General features: G+C 47.4%; 1 protein-coding gene across 1 annotated transcript in view; it reads right to left on the bottom strand.

Annotated features, from left to right (window-relative positions):
• Positions 1 to 2,433: 2,433 nt before the first annotated feature.
• The window catches only part of MYO7A (myosin VIIA), a 59,884-nt gene continuing 40,066 nt past the window's right edge, over positions 2,434 to 22,251 (bottom strand). The window contains exons 24-32 of the mRNA XM_032219695.1: positions 20,320 to 20,425; positions 15,375 to 15,488; positions 11,415 to 11,502; positions 10,779 to 10,885; positions 9,181 to 9,366; positions 7,253 to 7,369; positions 6,351 to 6,434; positions 5,789 to 5,908; positions 2,434 to 3,560 (exon numbers count right to left, since the gene is read on the bottom strand). Coding sequence (XP_032075586.1) covers positions 3,471 to 3,560; positions 5,789 to 5,908; positions 6,351 to 6,434; positions 7,253 to 7,369; positions 9,181 to 9,366; positions 10,779 to 10,885; positions 11,415 to 11,502; positions 15,375 to 15,488; positions 20,320 to 20,425 — 1,012 coding nt within the window. The 3' untranslated portion in view covers positions 2,434 to 3,470. The remainder of the gene's footprint in view (positions 3,561 to 5,788; positions 5,909 to 6,350; positions 6,435 to 7,252; positions 7,370 to 9,180; positions 9,367 to 10,778; positions 10,886 to 11,414; positions 11,503 to 15,374; positions 15,489 to 20,319; positions 20,426 to 22,251) is intronic.

The raw sequence follows: 22,251 nt of genomic DNA on the forward strand, positions 1-22,251 counted from the left end.
GCTGCTTGGAAAGATGGTTTATTGTTGGAGAGGACCACATGGCTTGAGCCCTGAACAGAAAAGGTGATCACATGCTTCAATGTTGGTGGAGAAGAAGAGAAGGGCTGAGGAAGGGGCTTGCTAGGCTTTTTATAACCTGTTTAGTCCCACCTCTCTGTTTCCTGTTTCTGTGTAAGAAATGTATTCTGATTGGTTGTCAGACTTCCATGGTGCCATGCAGAGGGCTACTCTCTAGGCTGTTTTGAATCCAGGTGTGGATGAGTTCTCAGATGCCTTGTGGTCAGTTGAGTAATATCCCTTCCCCCTGCGGCTGCAGTGGAGAAGTCTTTATTATGTAAAGTGGGCTAGCCTGGCCTTCTCAATGGTCCATTGAGAAAGTGGGGATGGGCAGGAAGCTACAGGCAACTATTCTGTCCTTTAAAGCATGTTTCTTTTCACATCCAGAGAAACATTCTGCCTTTTCAATATTTCCCAGGATATTTTACTTCTCTGGGAGAGGACTGGATGATAACTTCGCACAGAGGGAATGGGGATTTTGCAGTATCCTTCCCCTGCCATGCCCACCAAGCCACGCCCACAGAATCTGTAGTAAAAAAAAAAAAGAGTTTCACCACTGGTTTGGACCAAATTTGAAAAGTCACCTTGCGGTGATAGGTTCCACCACAAATGTGCGCACAACAAAAGCGTGCCTGACTAAACCGCGGTGTCTAAAGCGCAGTGACAAAACCGCGCGATGAATGAGCGACAAATTAGCCCTAAAGCGCGCCGACAAAAGCGCGCCGACAGAAGCGCGCTGTAACGTAACCCTAACCCTAACCCTAACCCTAACCCTAACCCTAACCGTAAATCTTACCTTAAATTAAATCGCACTTCTGTCGGCGCGCTGTTGTCGGCGCGCTGTTGTCAGCGCGCTTTTGACATCGCGGTTTTAGCGCCGCGGTGTTGTCGGCGCGCTTATGACTTTCGCGCTTTTGTGGGGTCACGGCGGTGATAAATAAGGCATGGAAAAACAGAATAAGCGAGTTGGAAGGGGCCTTGGAGGTCTTCTAGTCCAACCCCCTGCTCAGGCAGGAGACCCTATCAAAGGTCTGGGAGGTGAAGTCTACCCCCCCCCCCCCACTTAAAGATAAATGTGGTTCTACGTAATTAATCTAAGATTGGATGAAGCTTCCTTGGTCCTCAGCGGGCTGGATCCGCACAAAGGACTTATATCCTTGTATATTTTCAGAATTGCCGAAGACGCAGGTTGTGAACGAATAACGGACGCTCATCTCTTGCGTAGGGAATGACAACGCCATTCAGATGGGAGATTCTGGCAGAGGCTGTTCATCCTTCCAGAGAAATTAATGGGACGCTAACACATCGCATAATGAAACTGGACAATGCTTTTTATTTTTGTGTTTTCTTAAAATGAAAAATATGGTGGAAACCCCTTTATCTATCTCTCTTTCTTTCTTTCTTTCTTTCTTTCTCCTTTCTTTCTTTCTTCCTACCTTTCTTTCTTTCTTCCTACCTTTCTTTCTTTCTTTCTTCCTACCTTTCTTCCTTTTTTCCTTCCTTCCTTCCTTTTTCCTTCCTTTCTCTTTCTCTCTTTCTCTCCCACTTTCCTTCCTTCCTTTTTTCCTTCCTTCCTTTCTCTTTCTCTCTCTCCCTTCCTTCCTTTTTTCCTTCCTTCTCGCTCTCATTTTCTTTTTCTTAATAAAGATGCAAATTTGGTGGTTGTTTTTTTACAACATGCAAGCCGATAGCTTTTTTTTCTGGATATGTGCTTTATTCATGCAGGGGTGGGTTTCTCGCCCCGTTCCAACCGGTTTGGTTGGAACGAGGCCAGCGGCGTCCTCACGCACGCACGCAGCGTCCTCACGCATGCACCCGGCGCGCGCATGCGTACTAGCATCTGTGCGATGCTCCAGCTGCTCCTGCTCCGGACACGACTTCGCAACTAACAACTTCTAATTTAACATTCAAATCTCTCCCTTCTGTGTTAAGGTTTGTGGATGAATTATAAGGGGAACATAACTGGGTGTCCACCTTACAATTATGCTTCTATCTCGTCCCTCCATCTTCCTAAAACTCAGCACATGCAAATCAGGAAATTCAAATTGGACAAATTTCATTCTTTCTTTATTGTACATTCAAAATTGGAAGAATTCAATAGCGTTCCTCCTCCGGGAATATTTCATTGGGACACCAGCTTCCAGAAGGAGTAAACAGCATTCTGATTTTAAGGTTCAGCCTGGAATCATTTGTCACCTCAATCCTAGACCGAACCTGGAATGAACACTTTTGTTTTTTAGCAACGTGTTTTCAGCGCCGTTCCTCAATTCAAGTTTCCCAAGGCAATGTCCCAAAAATTCCTTCACTTTCCAGCCCTTGGAAATAGGGTATTTCTTTTTTAAACTTAATTTCCCCCCCCACACACACACACAAAAAAAGAGACAGATCTGTCAGAAATTTGATTCAAAGTGGTGTCAGTTTAGGTCAACTTGGAATAGTCCCCTTGCTGTGATAAATAAAGACAGAGAAAAACAGAATGACAGAGTTGGAAGGGACCTTGGAGGTCTTCTAGTCCAACCCCCTGCTCAGGCAGGAGACCCTATAAAACTTCTGGGAGATGAAATCCACTTATCTTAAAGTTCCGGAGATTGAGAAATGCGGTTCTACGTAATTAATCTAAGACTGGATGAAGCTCTCTTGGTCCTTAGCGGCCTGAATTGATGTCCATGCAAAGGACTTACATCCTTGTATATTTTAACAGAGTTGGAAGGGACCTTGAAGGTCTTCTAGCCCATCCCCCCTGTTCAGGCAGGAGACTCCAACCAAATCCTCAGTTCAGTTATTGCACATCGAAAGCTTCATCTCTCTGTCCAGCCAGTTTTTCTTCTCCTTTTTTGTTGCAAAATATCCTTTTTTTCTGTCTTTCTGACAGCTTTCTTTTAAAAACACATACACACACACAAACCCACTCTTTAAAAGATTACTTGATTTCTTCCCTCGGGAAACAAACAAATCAACAAACCCCAGAAGATATTTTTTTTAAATGGATTTATCCATTTCTAGCAGAGTTTTAGCTTCCTCCACATCTTTCTCGTTTGCAAAAAGATCCAAACTGGAAGTTCCTCTCCCTAGGCCCTAAAATAAGAAGCAGATTTTTCTTTTTTCAATCTGGTTTCACGTCCGAAAGAGAAGCAGAGGTGGATATCCCAGAAGCTGAGAGGGAAATAATAATAATATCCACGCTGGTGGGAAACAAAGATAGATGGTTTGGGGGGTTTCGTTTTGTTTTTTTCCTCTCACAAGTAATCATCCTCGCTCGAAGTGGACGTTGGCTCGGAGTCCTCAGAATCCGACCGGTTTTCGGAAGGCGTCCGGCTCATTTTCCACACGTGGGTCGCAAAAGATTTGCCCCAGCTGCAAGGGTAGCCCACGGCCCTCAGCTGGCAGAGGGGCGGCCAGCGGGTGGTTTCAGTTCACTTGCTCCCTTTCACGCCTCTCTGCTTACTCATGGCAGTCAGCATCTGGCTGATGTAAGAGGTCAGCAAGTCGTCCATCTTGTAGCCCTGGTGCAAAAGAGGAGAAGAAGGGGAGGGGGGAAGGGAAACAGGTTCATTTCACCCACTGTACAAGTCCTTGATCTGTCCCAAAAGTTCTTTTATTTTATTTTTCAAAAGGCCACTGGACTTTCTTAGTTTTTTTCTTTGAAGACGTTTCGCTTCTCATCCAAGAAGCTTCTTACTGTTTATTGCTGTTTATTAAAACAATGCCGGCTGGCGACGCCTCGGAGTAGCGCCTTCTCTGTTGCCGCTCCGGCCCTATGGAATGAGCTACCCCCAGAGATCCGGACCCTACCCACTCTCATGGCCTTCCAAAAAGCTATTAAAACCTGGCTATTCCGGCAGGCCTGGGGCTGTTGACCTCCAGATTGAGGTCCAGCCCCACTGAGACTGGGTGCTTGTTGTGTCTTTTTAAATTTGTCGTGTTTTATCTATTTTTAATCTTTCTTAATTTTTGTTTCTGTAAGCCGCCCGGAGTCCTCCGGGATTGGGCGGCCTTAATAAACAGTAAGAAGCTTCTTCAGTTCTGACTGATGGTGGGCAGCGGTGGGTTACACTTATATTGACCACCGGTTCGCCTCGCCCGTGCACGCCCACTTCACATGCACACACACATTCCGGGCAGGTGACCGGCCTTCCACACATGTGCCCAGTAGTGGGTTTCCATTTTTTTTACTACCGTTTTGTTCGTTCCGTGAGTGCGTGTGTGCTTGCGTGCACATGCGACACTTTTATGCATGCGCAGAAGCACCTGGGCAGGTGGGGGGAGCCTCCTGCTGCCGCTATTACCGGCTCGCCTAATCCGGGCCGAACGGGGAGCAACCCACCTCTGGCCAAACCTAAAAAATGTGGCTAAATAGGATGGCATAGAGCTGGGGCGGGTGGACAGGCTCACCCGTGATCTCCGCTACTGGTTCACCCGAACCAGTCCGAACCGGCTGAATACCACCTCTAATGGTGGGGAAGGAAAGGATTGATACTCCTTGCAGACAGCTAGTCATTTGCATCTTTTTTAGAGCATCGTTGAGGCCACTTGGAGGTTTTATCTGTGTCCTCAGGGTCACCTGAGTGGTGCAAATGGTTCCTGTAGTCTGCAATTTTTCCCTCTGGAAATCCATTCCTACTCCCCCACATTCCAAGGGTCTTCACCCCAAATTTTATAGCTAAAAAGTCTGTAGAGATTCTCCGTCATCCAGGTCATGGTTGTCCCAAAGGTGCTATTTTTTCAAGAGGCAACTGGACTTTCTGGTTTTTCTTTGAAGACATTTTGCTTCTCATCCAAGAAGCTTCTTCAGCTCATACCGGATGGTGGGGAAGGGAAGGATTGATTCTCCTTGCAGGCAGCTGGTCATTTGCATCCTCTTAGAAGGTCGTTGAGGCCACTTGGAGGTTTTATCTGTGCCCTCAGGGTCCCCTGAGTGGTGCAAATGGTTCCTGTAGTCTGCAATTTTTCCCTCTGGAAATCCATTCCTGCTCCCACCCCGTTCCAAGGGTCTTCACCCCAAATTGTGTAGCTAAAAGTCCGTAGAGATTCTCTGTCATCCAGGTCACGGTTGTCCCAAAGGTGATTTTTTTTTCAAGAGGCAATTGGACTTTCTGGTTTTTCCTGTTTCGCTTCTCATCCAAGAACTTTCTTTGGTTCTGACTGAATGGTGGAGGATGGAAGGATTTATATTCCTTGCAGTCATCTGGTTGTTAGTATTCTCTCTGAGAGTTGCTGAGGCCACTTGGAGGTTTCTCTGTGTCCTCAGGGTCACCCGAACGGTGCAAATGGGCGTGGAGGCATCTTGGAACTGCTGAAATATCCTGCAGAAAGCACAGCTCCACAACACAATCCTTTTAGCAGTTCCAAGAAGGCTCATTAGCACCACTCGGGTGACCCTGAGGACACAGACAAACCTCCAAGTGGCCTCAACGACCCTCTAAAAGGATGCAAATGACCAGCTGTCTGCAAGGAATATAAATTCTAAGCATAAGGTTGTAAATCGAGGGCTAGCTATACGTGCTTGTGTGAGAGGCAGCCATTTCTTCATCCCAAAGGTGCTTTTCAGAACTGAAGAAGCTTCTTGGATGAGAAGTGAAATGTCTTCAAGGAAAAACATAGGAAGTCCAGTCGCCTATGGAGAAAGCGTCTTTGGGACAATCATGACTTGGGGGATGGAGCATCTCCCTAGGCCTTCAGCCATTTCTATCACTGCTTCTCATCTTTCCTCCTGGCTACATTTTCTCCTTACCAGAGAGGTCTCACACAGCAACTTGCTCCCTCGCACCAAATTGCCGATGGTGATGTGGAAGTAGGTGTTGCCGCTGCTCCAGTTGGAGATCTTCGTGAAGGGATGGGTGATGAGGATGTCCTAGAGACACGGACAAGGGGTTAGGTGCCTTTGAGGAATGGAACGGAACATAGAACATAGAGGTCCTACTTCAAAGACCGGAATGGAACAGAACAGAACAAAATAAAGCATAGGACACAGAACATAGAACAGGACATAGGACATAGAACATAGAGGTCCTACTTCAAGGAACGGAATGGAACAGAACAGAACAAAACATAGAACATAGGATATAGGACATAGAATATAGAGGCCCTATTTCAAGGATCAGAAGAGAACAGGACAGGACAGGACAGAGGACATAGAATATAGAGGTCCTTCTTCAAGGATCAAAAGAGAACAGAACAGGACAAGACAGGACATAGGACATAGAATATAGAGGTCCTATTTCAAGGATCGGAAGAGAACAGGACAGGACAGGACATAGGACATAGAATATAGAGGTCCTATTTCAAGGACCCACCTTGCTTTTACGGTCAATGAGGCTGATGCCGTGTTTGTTGATGGCAACGAGGAGCAGTTCTGGATAATTTGGATCAGTGGTTTGCTGTTGGGAATGGAAGGTGGAGATGTGTTAGTCGGCTGAGAAGATGACGTGCAAACTAGCGAGCGTGGTTCTACTACCACAGCTCTACAGAAAATCCCACAACAATTCCATCCTGATCAAGAATACCCTTTTGTTACATCACAGTCATGACTGTGAATAGTGGTGCGGTGGCCTAGAGGTAGAGCTCTCAGCCTCACCATGAGGAGGTCTGTGAGTTCGACCCTAGGTAGAGGCAGATATTTCTCTCTCTGGGCACGATGAGAATATAGCTGCTGAATATGACTCTGCATCGGCGACAGGAAGGGCATTGGGCCACTAAACACTCAGCTCCGTTCAGCTACCCAGACAACACCCTACAAGGGATTATGGGGTCATTAAAAGAGGATGATGATGATGATGACAGGGGTCCTACAGGCAAAGGATACTGCAAAATCCCCTTTCCCTCCCCACTCCTGGGAAAGAATCCTGCAAAATCCCCATTCCCTCCCCACTCCTGGGAAAGGATACTGCAAAATCCTCATTCCCTCCCCACTCTGGGGCCAGCCAGAGGTGGCTTTTGCCGGTTCCCCGAATTACTCAAAATTTCCACTACCGGTTCTCCAGAACCCGTCAGAACCTGCTGGATTTCACCCCTGGTTTAGGGGTCCGTGACAGGTATCACCCACCGCTCTCCTCTCAAGAGAGGATTTCGTGGGGAAAAAAAGGGCGGGATATTTGTTGCTCCTGAGCACAGCATCTGCTCTTCAAAGCAGCCCAGCGGATGAAGGGGGGGTCCTTCCTCACTTCTTAAGCGCAACCCAGGTTGCCCGCATCCTCACCTTCACTTCGAAGAAGGCCGATCCAAAGGTGGGCCACCGGAATATAATCTTGAGGAAAGCCAACTTCGCCTCTTCCCTCGTTTTGCCCGCGTGTTTGTTGAAATAGGCCACAATGGACTGCAAAAGAGAGTAGATCACAATCTGTGATGACTCGGGACACGGCACAAAGGTCACACAACCACCTGAGAGGTCAAATTCCCCTTTAATGCTCCAAATTCCCCCACCCCCAACGCGCCCACGTTCTTGGCAAGTCCCAGAACAAAGCGGGAGTGAGTGCGGGCGCACGGACCCACCCATATACAAACACCAGCTTTTGCTGTGCTTTTTTTCACCCTCCCCAGGCTCCAGAGGCTCTGGAGGGTGAAAAACGGCCCTACGAGCAAACCGGAAGTTCTGGAACAGACTTCCGGAGCCTTCAGGGAAGCCTCCTGAAGGCTCCGGAGGGTGAAAAACGGCCCTACGAGCAAACCGGAAGTTCTGGAACAGACTTCCAGAGCCTTCAGAAAAGGCTCCTGAAGGCTCCTGAAGGCTCCGGAGGGTGAAAAACGGCCCTACGAGCAAACCAGAAGTTCTGGAACAGACTTCCAGAGCCTTCAGAAAAGGCTCCTGAAGGCTCCTGAAGGCTCCGAAGGGTGAAAAACGGCCCTACGAGCAAACCGGAAGTTCTGGAACAGACTTCTGGAGCTTCCAGGGAAGCCTCCTGAAGGCTCTGGAGGGTGAAAAACCGCCCTACGAGCAAACTGGAAGTTCTTGAACAGACTTCCGGATCCTTCAGAGAAGCCTCCGGAAAGCTCCTGAAGGCTCCGGAGGGTGAAAAACAACCCTACGAGCAAACCGGACGTTTGTTCCTGAACTTCCGGTTTGCCCGTAGGGTCGGGTTTTTTGTCCTCCGGAAACTTCAAGAAAGCCTCCAGAGGGCGAATAACGGCCTCAAAAGAAGGCCAAAGTCAGCTGGCCAGTGCGCATATGCGTGCTGCAGCTGAGACGGCAATGCCTCGCGTGCCCTAACAAATGGCTCCGCGTGCCACAGGTTCAGCATTACGGCCCTGTACAATTTCAGATAAAACCGTTGTCCAGTCTCTTCTTAAAAACCTCCAGGGATGAAGCAGATACAACTTCTGGAAGCAAGTCATCCCACTGGTTAATTGTTCTCACCATCAGGAAATTTCCCCTTCGTTCTACGTTGATTCTCTCCTTGGTTAGTTTCCAACCATTGTTTCTTGAGTTGCCTTCAAGTACTTTAGAAAATAGTTTGGCTCGGTCATCTTTGTTGAAGCCCCTCGATTATTGGAAAACTGTTATCTTGTCGCCCCTTGCTCTTCTTTTCATTAAATTAGACGTACCCACTCCCGTAATTCTCTTGGTTGCTCTTCTCTGCGCTCTTTCCAGAGTCTCAACGTCTTTTTTATAACGTGGTGACCGAAACTGGTTGCGGTACTCTAGGTGTGGCCTTACTACAGAGACAGACAGATAACAGCTAGTCCTTGACTTACGACCACAACTGAACCCAACATTTCTATTGCTAAGTGAGATGTTTATTAAGAGAGCGTTCCGACTTTTTTTTTTTGCCACCGTTGTTAAGAGAATCGCTGCCGTTGTTGACTTAGAAACCCGGTTGTTAAGCGAATCCGGCTTTCCCCATTGATTGTCGGAAGGGTCGCAAAAGAGGATCACGTGACTCCCCCCCCCCTCCAAGACACTGCAACCGTCATAAATATGAGTCAGCTGCCAGAGCTGTCTTAATTTTGATCATACGACACGGGGGATGCTAGAACAGTTGTAAGCGTGAAAAATTGTCATGTTGCTTTTTTCAGTACCGTTGCAACTTCAAACGGTCACTAAATGAACTGCCGTAAGTCGAGGACCATCTGTAGACAGACAGACAGACAGACAGAGATGGAAGTAGACAATTCCTGGAGCAAACTTACTCTTTTCCAGTCGTCCGGTGATAGCTGGCGAATTAGCGGTTCGGGCACCAAATCCTTGAGAAGTTTCGGAATATTAGGAAAACAGGATTTATCATCTTCAAATTTCACCCTGTAGATCAGGGCTCCAAGCTGGAGGACCTCTTCCCGCGTGCACTTATGGTAGCCCCGGAGATATTTTGGTAACTCCTGTGCCACGAAGGAAGTCAGACAGCGGTGAGATGACATTCTGAATCGTTTCAAAAGCGGACGAAGGAAAACATGGGATCCTGGATGGCCTCTGACCTGGAGTCTTTCCTTGGAGACATTTCACCAGCCAACTAGGGAATGTCATCAGTGCTAGAGGGAGGGGTGGGTGGGTTTGCTCTCGGTTTACACACTGGTGGCCTGCCCTTTCTGCGGTAGTGGGAGTGATTTCGGTGGTTCTTAACCTTGAGTTGTTTTGATGCTCTTTGAACTTGGTCGTTTTCTTGCAGGCGTTTTATGACCAAACTAGGTAACATCATCAGTACCAGAAGAGAGAGGAGGAGGAGGAGGTTCTCTCTGAGCTTGGTTGCTTTCTTGCTTCCTCCTCCTCCTCCTCTCCCTTCTAGTACTGATGATACTACCTAGTTTGATCATAAAATGCAGGCAAGAAAACAACCAAGCTCTGAGAGCACCAAGGACCCCACAATCCTCCTCCTACTCCTCTCTGCAAACACCTCCCCCTTCTAGCACTGATAATGTTACCTAGTTGGGTCATGAAATGTCTGCAAGAAAGCCCCCAAGCTCAGGGAGCACCGAGGACCGCTCCTCCTCCTCTCCTTCTCCTCTCCTCTTCATCCTCTCCTCCTCTTCGTCCTTTCCTCCTCTCCCTCTCCTCCTGCTCCTCTCCTCGTCCTGCTCCTCTCCTCGTCCTCTCCTCCTTCTCTCCACCTCCTCTTCATCCTCTCCTCTCCTCCTCGTCTCCTCCTCCTCTCTTTGTTTCCTTCTCTTCCTCGTCCTCACCTCCTCCTCGTCCTCTCCTCTCCTCCTCCTCTCTCCTCTTCCTCTCCTCCTCACCTCCCCCTCTTCCTCCTCTCCTCCTCCTTTCCTTCTCCTCCTCTTCCTTTCTCCTCCTCCTCCTTTCTTTTCCTCCTCCTCCTCTCCCTTCTAGTACTGATGATATTACCTAGTTTGATCATAAAATGCCGGCAAGAAAACAACCAAGTTCAGAGAGCACCAAGGACCCCACAGTCCTTTTCCTCCCCCTCCCTTCCGCTTCCCCCTCTGCTCTTCCTCACCCCTCCCCTCTTCCCCTTTTCCTCCTCCTCCTCCTCCTCCTCCTCCTCAACCAGTTGGGTAGTGAAATGTCTTCAAGAAAAGAACAAAGCTCGCCGAGGGTAAATAATTAATATTTCTTTAAGCCTTCAAGGCCAAAATGGAAAATAATTTCCCCCCTCTCTCATATTGGAGAAGAAGGACTATGTTCTCGCCATCCTTGGCTCCTATGGTCCAAGATGCTGAAAAGAGGACAATCCAGGGGAGACCCCCCCAGTTGGGCATCATTCTTCCCCACCATCTCCTGCTCCAGGATCAGGGGAAAAAAATGCATGATGGACCCTTGCAGATTTGTGACGTACCTGATAATAATGGAAAATGGAGTCCGCCATAGAATCTTTCCCAGGCATGGTGTTGGTCCACAGCTTCTTCATGAAGAACACTTGGTAGGTGAGAGAAGGCACAAGCCCTGTGAAGCAAAATCAGAGACAACCTCCAAAGTTGGTTGCACATTGTCTGATGATCCATGGTTCATTGAAGGCGTGAATTATCAACCTTGTCACGTTTAAGATGAGTGGACTTCCTTCCGCTCCCAGAATCCCCAAGTTGAAGTCCACCCATCTTAATCACGCCAACGTTGAGAAACACTGACCTACAGTAACCTTACAGGGTGTAGATGTAATTCAGACTCTTGGCTGCAGGGGGCGCTACAGAAGGCCACCTGCTAATGTGCGTCTGTTGGCTGGGGAATCCTCGGAGTGGAAGTCCAAACATCTTAAGCACCTGATTTGGAATTCATTAAGATTCTGGAATTAATTATTAAAGATTCTAAGAATCCTTCCGGTGGGAAAATGCTTTTGTTTTGAATTCACTGAAGGAAAAAAAAACATGACAAGATGCAATTTTGAAAGTTGTCCACTAGAGGGAACTAGAAGGAACAAAAAAATTAGGTATTGAAGTCAAGAGCAAGTATGGTTGGAACACCCTGAAAAACCTACCATCTTTTGCTGGTCTCGCTTTCTTGATCCAGTCGGTCAGATGCCTGACGAAGTCAAAGAAGAAGTCTCCTTCGGGGACGCTGATGACCTGGAAGACAAGCTGTGTCTCTCAGCTTTGGCCCCTTTTAAGATGTGCATGCTGGCTGGGGAATTCTGGGAGTTGAAGTCCACCCATCCTAAAGGGGCCAAGGCTAAGAAACAGTAGTAGTAGTACAATGGTGGGATTCAAATAATTTAACAACCAGTTCTCCGCCCTAATGGGGCTGCCCTTGAAGAGTATTCGGAGACTTCAGCTTGTCCAGAACGCAGCCGCGCGAGCGATTGTGGGTGCACCTCGGTACACCCACGTTACACCTATCCTCCGCGAGCTGCACTGGCTGCCCATTGGTCTCCGGACACACTTCAAGGTGCTAGTCATTACTTTGAAAGCCCTACATGGTATTGGACCTGGGTACCTGAGAGACCGCCTCCTGCCAGTCACCTCCCAAAGACCTATCAGATCCCACAGACTAGGCCTCCTCCGGATTCCATCTGCCGGCCAATGTCGGCTGGCAACTCCCCGGGGGACGGCCTTCTCTGTGGCTGCTCCGGCCCTCTGGAACGATCTCCCCGTGGAGATCCGGACCCTTACTACCCTTCCGGCCTTCCGCAAAGCGGTTAAGACCTGGCTGTTCCGGCAGGCCTGGGGCTGTTGAACTATCCAGCCCCATTTGAGGTTACGGCTGTTGTAGAATTTTAAATTGTTGTTTTTATTTTATTTTTGTATCCCCTCCCTTTTTTTTATTGTGAGCCGCCCTGAGTCTCTCAGGAATAGGGCGGCATAGAAACTCAATAAAACTAAACTAAACTAAACTAATGGGTAGGTGGTCATGTGACCGTGTGGGCGTGGCCAACTCGACATAACTTATGTCGATGGGCCCTTCGCCTTAGCTGTGACAATGTAATCAGGGTTAACCGGAGAGCAATAGCAATAGCAGTTAGACTTATATACCGCTTCATAGGGCTTTCAGCCCTCTCTAAGTGGTTTACAGAGTCAGCATATCGCCCCCAACAACAATCCGGGTCCTCATTTTACCCACCTCGGAAGGATGGAAGTCTGAGTCAACCCTGAGCCGGTGAGATTTGAACAGCCGAACTGCAGAACTGCAGTCAGCTGAAGTAGCCTGCAGTGCTGCCTTTAACCACTGCACCACCTCGGCAGTTTCTATAAGCAGGGCAATAAAGATGAGGCTAGAAACAACACCAGAATGTTTCCTTCCTGCCTTCCTTACAGGATTAGCCCCGTAAAGTGGAAAAAAACAAAAGGAGATTTCTTCCAACAATCGGTTCTCTGAACTACTTAGAAAGTTACCAACCGGTTCTCCCGAATAGGTACGAACCGGCTGAATCCCAGCACTGCAGTAGTAGTAGTAATCTCTGAGAGTCCAAACTGAGCCCATGACTCTTCGAGGGAGGGATAAAGACCAAGATGACTGCATGGAAGATAAACCCATTCTCAAACATTCAGTCAGAACTGGAGAAGCTTCTTGGATGAGGAGCGAAACGTCTTCAAGGGAAAATGTCCAGTTGCCTCTTGAAAAAGCACCTTTGGGACAACCATGACCTGGATGACAAGACAATCTCCATGGACATTTTTCCTTGAAAATGTTTTGCTTAAGTTTGATGTAGCACCTAACATTCTTGACCAGATATGCTATTATCTACCTTAAGGTTCATTTTTGGATATTCAACAGTGCAGGGATCTCTTAGTGGTCTCCTGTTGTGGCCCAGCAGGAGCTGTTGGAGCTGCCACCAGACTCCGACAGCGAGGGGCCCTATGAGTCGGCTCTGGAGGATGTGGAGGACCCTGGACAGGGTTCTGACTCCGAGCAGGGTGCAGAGAGGCTGGTTGGCCACCAGGAGGCGCCTGAGCCTTGGACCAGTGGGGAGGAGACAAGGGAGTATGATCCTGACATCATGCATTGGAGCAGTGGGGAGGAGACAAGGGAGTTGTTCTTGGATGCCCGACACCGGAGAGCTAATAGGCGTAAGGAACAGTTACGCAGTTATAGGAGATAATTGCACTCAGCCGGTGGTAATTAGGCTCCTCTCAAGACTATAAAAGGAATGATTGTGCACACGCCCTTTGCAGGAGTCAACGTATTCATTAGAGTTGGAGAACTCTCGTGGCTAGCTTGGCAGGCTGGATTGCTGCCAAGGTTGGTCTGTGCTGGATTGCTGCCAACATCTTGTCTGTGCTGGATTGCTGCCAAGGTCCTGTCTGTGTGTTAATACGAGGGGGGTCAGAACAGTCTCCCGTCCTAATATTAACAAAATCACAGAATAACAGAGTTGGAAAGGACTTTGGAGGTCTCCTAATCCAACCCCCTGCTCAAGGTGGACACCCTATATACCATGTGCAATGTCTTCTTAAAAACCTCCAGTAATGGAGCACCCCCACAACTCCTGGTGGCAAGTTCTTAAAGTGCTGTACTGCAGGCCACTTCAGCTGACTGTTATCTGCAGTTCGGCGGTTCAAATCTCACCGGCTCAGGGTTGACTCAGCCTTCCATCCTTCCGAGGTGGGTGAAATGAGGACCCAGACTGTGGGGGCAATATGCTGACTCTGTAAACCGCTTAGAGAGGGCTGAAAGCCCTATGAAGCGGTATATAAGTCTAAGTCTAACTGCTATTAATTGTCAAGCATTTTCTCCTTAATTCCAGGTTGCTATTCTCCTTGATCAGGTTCCACCCGTTGCTTCTTGTTCTGCCCTCAGGTGCTTTGGAGAAAAGGTTGAGCCCCCTCTTTTTTTCTGGCAGCCCCGCAAATATTGGGAGACTGCTATCATGTCAGCCCCTAGTCCTTCTCTTCGTTAGACTAAGATGAAGGTAAAGGTTCCCCTCGCACATCTGTGCTAGTCGTTCCCGACTCTAGGGGGCGGTGCTCAGATCTGTTTCAAAGCCGAAGAGCCAGCGCTGTCCGAGGACGTCTCCGTGGTCATGTGGCCAGCATGACTAAACACCGAAGGTGCACGGAACTCTGTTTCCTTCCCACCAAAGGTGATTCCTATTTTTCTACTTGCATTTTTTACGTGCTTTCGAACTGCTAGGTTGGCAGAAGCTGGGACAAATAACGGGAGCTCATTCCGTTACGCGGCGCTAGGGATTTGAACCGCTGAACTGCCGACTTTTCTGATCGACAAGCTGAGCGTCTTAGCCACTGAGCCACCGTGTCCCTAGAAAGGTTGTAAAATGAGGCAAAACTCACTTAACTGCCTTGCTCAACAGTGGAAATTTTGGACTCGATTGTGGTCATAAGGCGAGGAAAAAATTCCAGCTTTGGAGTGATGGTCCCAGTATGCATTCCCAGCTGCTTTACAGAATGCAAACACGGTTGGGTTCACATTAAAATTTAAAGTGAATTAACTTCTCCCCGTCACAATTCCAAAGGAAGAACAAAACAGTGAAGGAGAAAAAAAAGGGGGGATAACAGCAAAAGAATAAAAAAAATAAATCCAGAGCAAGACAGAGAGTCCTCGACTTACGACCACAATTGGGCCCAAATTTTCTGTTTTTAAGCGAGACATTTATGAAGAGAGTTTCACCCCCATTTTACGACCTTTCTTGCCATATGTTGTTAAGTGAATCTCTGCTTGTTGAGTGGATTTGGCTTCCCCTTTGTCAGAAAGTCGCAAAAATGGATCGCGTGACACACACCCCCCCCCCGAGTCATGGGAGCTCATTCCGTTACGTGGCGCTAGGGATTCGAACTGCCGAACTGCTGACCTTTCTGATCGACACGCTCAGCGTCTTAGCCACTGAGCCACCACGTCCCTTCGTTAGACGAGACATACCCAATTCCTGCAACCGTTCTTCGTACCTTTTAGGCTTCCAATATTAATAGGCCGGGCTTGGGAAGCTTCCGTTAACACGGGATATAAGTCCGAATAAAGTCCGGCTTGCAATAAGTTGTAAACTCACCTTGTCCGAAATCTTGATAAAAAGACTGAATCCCTCCGATGATTTCAAGAGGAGCCGTTTGGAGATGCTTTGACAGAAATCCTTGGCTTTCGTGCCCGATTCCACTTCAAAAGCCTGGTGAAAGAAGAAAGAAGAAGAAGGTGGGTGGAAGGGAGAGAAAGAGAAGGAGAGAGGGTAGGAAGGAGAAGAAAGAGGGTAGGAGTAGGGGAGAGTTAAGGGAAGGAAGGGGATGGAGAGGAGGAAGGAAGTAGAGAAGGAAGGGAGGGAGAAAAGAAAAGAAAGAGAAAATAAGGTGAGATGTGGAGGAGAGGTAGGGGAAGAAAGAGGTAAGGAGAGGTGGGTGGGAGGGAGAGAAAGAGAAGAAGAGGAGGAAGAGAGAGAAAGAGAAGGAGAGAGGGTAGGAAGGAGAAGAAAGAGGGTAGGAGTAGGGGAGAGGTAAGAGAAGGAAGAAGGGGATGGAGAGGAGGAAGGAAGTAGAGAAGGAAGGGAGGGAGAAAAGAAAAGAAAGAGAAAATAAGGTGGTGTCATAGCAGGTGCGAAGGATGGTAAACAAAGCATTCCAAACTATACCTTATAACCTTTTATGATTTTATGATTTTTTTTTTATGATTTTAATGAGCATTTATATGCCGCCCTTTTCCCTGAGGGGACTCAGGGCGGCTTACAACAATGGGGGGAAGGGAGTGCAAGACAAGACTTAAAAGAAAAAAATGTGAATAAAGAAATTAACCATAAAAACACAACATTCACTCAACATTCGGGCGGGGAGAGAGTAAAATCCTATCCCCAGGCCTGACGGGATAGCCAGATCTTGAGGGCTGTGCGGAAGGCCTGGACTGTGGTGAGGGTGCGGATCTCCACGGGGAGGGTGTTCCAAAGCGTCGGAGCTGCAACTGAGAAGGCTCTCCTCCGCGTAGTCGCCAGTCGGCACTGACTGGCGGATGGAATTCGGAGGAGGCCTACCCTGTGCGATCTGATGGGACGCAGGGAGGTGATTGGCAGAAGGCGGTCTCTCAAATAGTCAGATCCACTACCATGGAGCACTTTGTGGATGGTAAGTAGGACCTTGAAGTGCACACGGAGATCAACAGGTAGCCAGTGCAGCTCACGGAGGATCGGTGTTATGTGGGCGAACCGTGGTGCGCCCATGATCACTCGCGCGGCCGCGTTCTGAACTAGCTGAAGTCACCGGATGCTCTTCAAGGGCAGCCCCATGTAGAGCACATTGCAGTATTCCAGCCTAGAGATCACAAGGGCTCGAGTGACTGTTGTGAGAGCCTCCCGGTTCAGGTAGGGCCGCAACTGGCGCACCAGGTGAACCTGGGCAAATGCCCCCCTGGTCACAGTCGACAAATGGTGGTCAAAACTCAGCTGTGGATCCAGGAGGACTCCCAAGTTGCGGACCCTGTCTGAGGGGTATAAATTTTGCCCCCCCAGCCTGATTGATGGAACGTTAGCCGAATTTTTGGGAGGAAAACACAACAGCCACTCGGTCTTTTCTGGGTTAAGCACTAGTTTGTTAGCTCTCATCCAGTCTTTAACAGCCTCAAGGCCCCGGTTCATCACGTCCACCGCTTCATTGAGTTGGCACGGGGCGGACAGATACAGTTGCGTATCATCCGCATATTGGTGGTACTTAATCCCGTGCCTCCGAATGATCTCGCCCAGCGGTTTCATGTATATGTTAAATAGCAGGGGGGACAGGACCGAGCCCTGCGGCACCCCACAGGTTAGGGGCCTCGGGGACGATCTCTCCCTCCCCACCAACACCGACTGCGACCTGTCCGAGAGGTAGGAGGAGAACCACTGTAAAACAGTGCCGCCCACCCCCACCTCCCGCAGTCGTCGCAGAAGGATACCATGGTCGATGGTATCGAAAGCCGCTGAGAGGTCAAGGAGAACCAGGATGGACGCATAGCCTCCATCTCTGGCTCTCCAGAGATCATCGGTCAATGCGACCAAAGCGGTTTCAGTGCTGTAACCGGGCCTGAAGCCAGACTGGAAGGGGTCAAGATAGTTAGCTTCCTCCAAGGTACGCTGAAGCTGTAAGGCCACCACCTTCTCAACAACCTTCCCCACAAAGGGGAGGTTGGAGACTGGACGATAGTTATTAAGAACTGCTGGATCCAAGGACGGTTTCTTCTTTTAAATGGAATAATAATAATAATATAAGAATGGCAAAGAAAAAGAATAACTATGTGAATATATACCTATAATCTGTATGTAAGAGAATAAATGACAGTAAAAATATAAAGCACAAAATAGATAAATAATATCTGGTCATAAGTAGCTAAGTATAAATAAATAAAGAAATGTACATAAAAATGGATAACGAATAAGGAGATTATGAACGCAAGATAGAAATGTATAGAAGGGAAAACACTAACTGCAAAGAAACCGATTCGGAACTGCGGTATGACATACGATGGAACTTATTGTTCCTATGTTGTTTTTAAGTCATGTGTGTGTTTCTGTTGATGTGCTTATGTGTTTAAAATAAAAATTTATTTAAAGAAAGAAAGAAAGAAAGAAAGAAAGAAAGAAAGAAAGAAAGAAAGAAAGAAGGAAGGAAGGAAGGAAGGAAGGAAGGAAGAAAGAAGAAACCTAGTTTCATACAAGCTGAGTTCACCTCTTGGGCCAAACTAGGGTTTAAACATGGCTTACTCAATTCATTATAAATCAGTTGGCTGGGTGAGCCCAGCTGCGTGGTTAGAAGACACTTGGCCGAACTAAATAAACCATGATGGTTTAATGCGACGCATTAACTCTGATAGCAGGAAATCTTCAAGCCAGCTTGGCCTCTGAAAGTGGCAGCTGTGTTTAAAAGTAGTCCTAGAGTTACAACCACTTGTTTAACAACCGTTTCTAGTTGCGATGGCACTGAAAGAAACGATTGAGGGCCGGTCTTCACACTTACGACCAATGTAACGTCCTCAGGTCACGTGATCACCATTTACCGCCTTCCCAGGTGGTTTCCGACAAGCAAAGTCAAAGCGGGAGGGGGGGAATCTGGATTTGCTTAACGACCATATGAGTCACTTAAGGCGTGCACTGATTTGCTTAACAACCTTGGGAAGGAAGGCCCTGAAATTGGGCGCGCCATGTTTAATATTCGCCTTGCTTGGCAGAAACAGAAATTCTCGTCCCAATTGGGGTCGTAAGTTGAGGAATACCTGCGTTTATGGGTTACAGGTAGTTCTCGATTTACAACAGCTGATGTGACTTATGACCCTTTTTTCACACTTACAACTGCTGCAGCATCCCCATGGCCACATGATCAAAATTCAGACACTGACTCATATTTATGGCGGTTGAGGTGTCCTAGAGTGATCCCCTTTCGTGACCTTCTCACAAGCAAATGAGAAAGCCAGATTCACTTAACAACCGGCTTGCTAACTTATCAACTGCAGCGATTCACTTAACAACCAGGTCATTAGCAGATGCAATGATTCACTTAACAACCGGGTCATTAACTTATCAATTGCTGTGATTCACTTAACAACCAGGTCATTAACAACAGGTGCAGTGATTCACTTAAGAACCAGGTTATTAACAGGTGCAATGATTCACTTAACAACCAGGTCCCTAATTTATCAATTGCTGTGATTCACTTAACAACCAGGTCATTAACAACAGGCGCAGTGATTCACTTAAGAACCAGGTTATTAACTTAACAGGTGCAATGATTCACTTAACAACCGGGTTCCTAACTTATCAATTGCTGTGATTCACTTAACAACCAGGTCATTAACAACAGGTGCAGTGATTCACTTAAGAACCAGGTTATTAACAGGTGCAATGATTCACTTAACAACCAGGTCCCTAATTTATCAATTGCTGTGATTCACTTAACAACCAGGTCATTAACAACAGGCGCAGTGATTCACTTAAGAACCAGGTTATTAACTTAACAGGTGCAATGATTCACTTAACAACCGGGTTCCTAACTTATCAATTGCTGTGATTCACTTAACAACCAGGTCATTAACAACAGGCGCAGTGATTCACTTAAGAACCAGGTTATTAACAGGTGCAATGATTCACTTAACAACCAGATCCCTAATTTATCAATTGCTGTGATTCACTTAACAACCAGGTCATTAACAACAGGCGCAGTGATTCACTTAAGAACCAGGTTATTAACTTAACAGGTGCAATGATTCACTTAACAACCGGGTTCCTAACTTATCAATTGCTGTGATTCACTTAACAACCAGGTCATTAACAACAGGCGCAGTGATTCACTTAAGAACCAGGTTATTAACAGGTGCAATGATTCACTTAACAACCAGATCCCTAATTTATCAATTGCTGTGATTCACTTAACAACCAGGTCATTAACAACAGGCGCAGTGATTCACTTAAGAACCAGGTTATTAACTTAACAGGTGCAATGATTCACTTAACAACCGGGTTCCTAACTTATCAATTGCTGTGATTCACTTAACAACCAGGTCATTAACAACAGGCGCAGTGATTCACTTAAGAACCAGGTTATTAACAGGTGCAATGATTCACTTAACAACCAGATCCCTAATTTATCAATTGCTGTGATTCACTTAACAACCAGGTCATTAACAACAGGCGCAGTGATTCACTTAAGAACCAGGTTATTAACTTAACAGGTGCAATGATTCACTTAACAACCGGGTTCTTAACTTATCAATTGCTGTGATTCACTTAACAACCAGGTTATTAACTGAATAGGTGCAGGGATTCACTTAGCAACTGGACTACTAACTTATCAACTGTAGCGATTCACTTAACAACGATGGCAAGAAAGGTTGTAAAACGGGGCAAAACTCACTAAACAAATGTTTCACTTAATAACAGCAAATTTTGGGCTCCGTTGTGGTCGTAAGTCGAGGACGACCTGTATTTCCTTAACCAAAGGGACCCGGGCTGGACTCTTCCTATTGATCAGGCCAAGAGTTTTTGATTTTACCTCATCGGTGTCATCCGGGAAATAGACTTTATGGAAAATCTGCGTCGTTTTATGCTGAATGGCCTCCACTTCCACCAAATGGGGAGGGTATTTTCGGGACCCGTTCCTACAAGAGACAATGTTAAAGGTTAAATGGATTGTTGTCTTCAAAGAGGAGAATATATTTATGTGTTTTTTTTTAATTTGGATCTCGCTTCGGGATTTGGTGCTAGTGATGAAAAAAAGAAATGTTGACTTTGGTTTTTGCAGATGAGATGGATTCCTTGTTGTAGAAATGGCTAGTTATATACTCGGGGGAGGGCCTTCTCTGTAGCTGCTCCGGCCCTGTGGAACGACCTACCCGTAGAGATCCGGGCCCTCCCCACTCTCTCGGCCTTCCGAAAAGCCACTAAAACCTGGCTATTCCGGCAGGCCTGCGGCTGTTGACCTCTTGAACGAGGTCCAGCCCCACCCAGATTGAGTGTATGGTGCGTTATTTTTAAACTGTTTCTTTTATTTTTAACTCCTTGTTTTAAATTGTCTCTGTAAGCCGCCCGGAGTCCTAGGGGATTGGGCGGCATATAAATTTATTAAAAGTTTAAAAAGTTAAAGTTGAAAAGTAATGTGTGAAAGTTAAGGTTGTGATCTTGTGCTGTGCTAAAAAGAGTCAGAAGTCAAACGCCTTTTTCTCTCTCTCCTTGTACCTCGTATTTTCATATTTTGGACACCCAACCAGCTTTCGCGCCTAAAGCGGAACTACAATTCACGGTCTCCTAGTGATTGGCCTTAAGTTACCCAGCTGGGTTCTGTGCCTAAGACTTGGCTAGAATTCACTCACCCAGCTGGCCTTCCAGACTAAGAAGGGACTAGAACTCGCAGTCTCCTGGTGAATGGCCCAAAGACACCCAACCAGCTTCCGTGCCTAAAGTGGAACTAGAATTCACCAAAGTAATTGGCCCAAAGTTTCCCAGCTGGCTTTTGTGCCTAAGGCGGGGCTAGAATTTACAGTCTCCTGGAGCTGGGCCAAAGACACCCAGCCAGCTCTCATGCCTAAGGTGGAACTAGAACTCACCGGGTCCTGTTGATTGGCCCAAAGACAGCCAACCAGCTTTTGTGCCCAAGTGAAACTAGAATTCACCATCTCCTAGCGATCGGCCCAAAGTTACCCAGATGGTTTTCAAGCCTAAGGTGGGACTAAAACAGTGGTGGGATTCAAATAATTTAACAACCGGTTCTCTGCCCTAATGCCCATCTGGGTAGGTGGGGCTCGGTGGTCATGTGACTGGGTGGGCGTGGCCAAGTCAATGTCACTCAGGTCGATGGGCGCTTCGCCTTAGTTGTTACAATGGTAATAAGGGTTAACCGGAGAGGCAGTTTCGGTAAGCAGGGCAATAAAGATGAGGCTAGAAACAACACCAGAATGTTTCCTTCCTGCCTTCCTTACAGGATTAGCCCTGTAAAGTGGGGGGGAAAAAATGAGATTTCTTCCAACAATCGGTTCTCTGAACTACTTAGAAAGTTACCAACCGGTTCTCCCGAATAGGTGCGAACCGGCTGAATCCCACCACTGGACTAGAACTCACCATCACCCAGTGCCTAGCCCAGCCTCTTTGACCTGAAACCCGAACCGTCTTTCACTCAGCGGTGGGCTTCACATTTTGTTACCACCGGTTCACACACCCCCACGCGGGCGCCACTTCCATGTATGCGCCCGGCCTTCCACGCATGTGCTGTGCTCATGAGTGCACCATCCATGTATGTGCCTGGCCTTAAAACACGTGTCTAAATAGGACGGCATAGAGCTGGGGGCGGGTGGATGGGCCCTCGCGTCATTTCTGTAACCGCTACGAACCGGCTGAATACAACTTCTGCTGTAACTACTTCTGCACTCAGTGGATTGATTCTCCTATTATCAGCCGGAGAGCGGTTTGTCCCAATTCGTCATTCCCCAGA

Source organism: Thamnophis elegans, chromosome 6 (assembly GCF_009769535.1).
Source record: "Thamnophis elegans isolate rThaEle1 chromosome 6, rThaEle1.pri, whole genome shotgun sequence".
NCBI classification, from domain to species: Eukaryota; Metazoa; Chordata; class Lepidosauria; order Squamata; family Colubridae; genus Thamnophis; species Thamnophis elegans.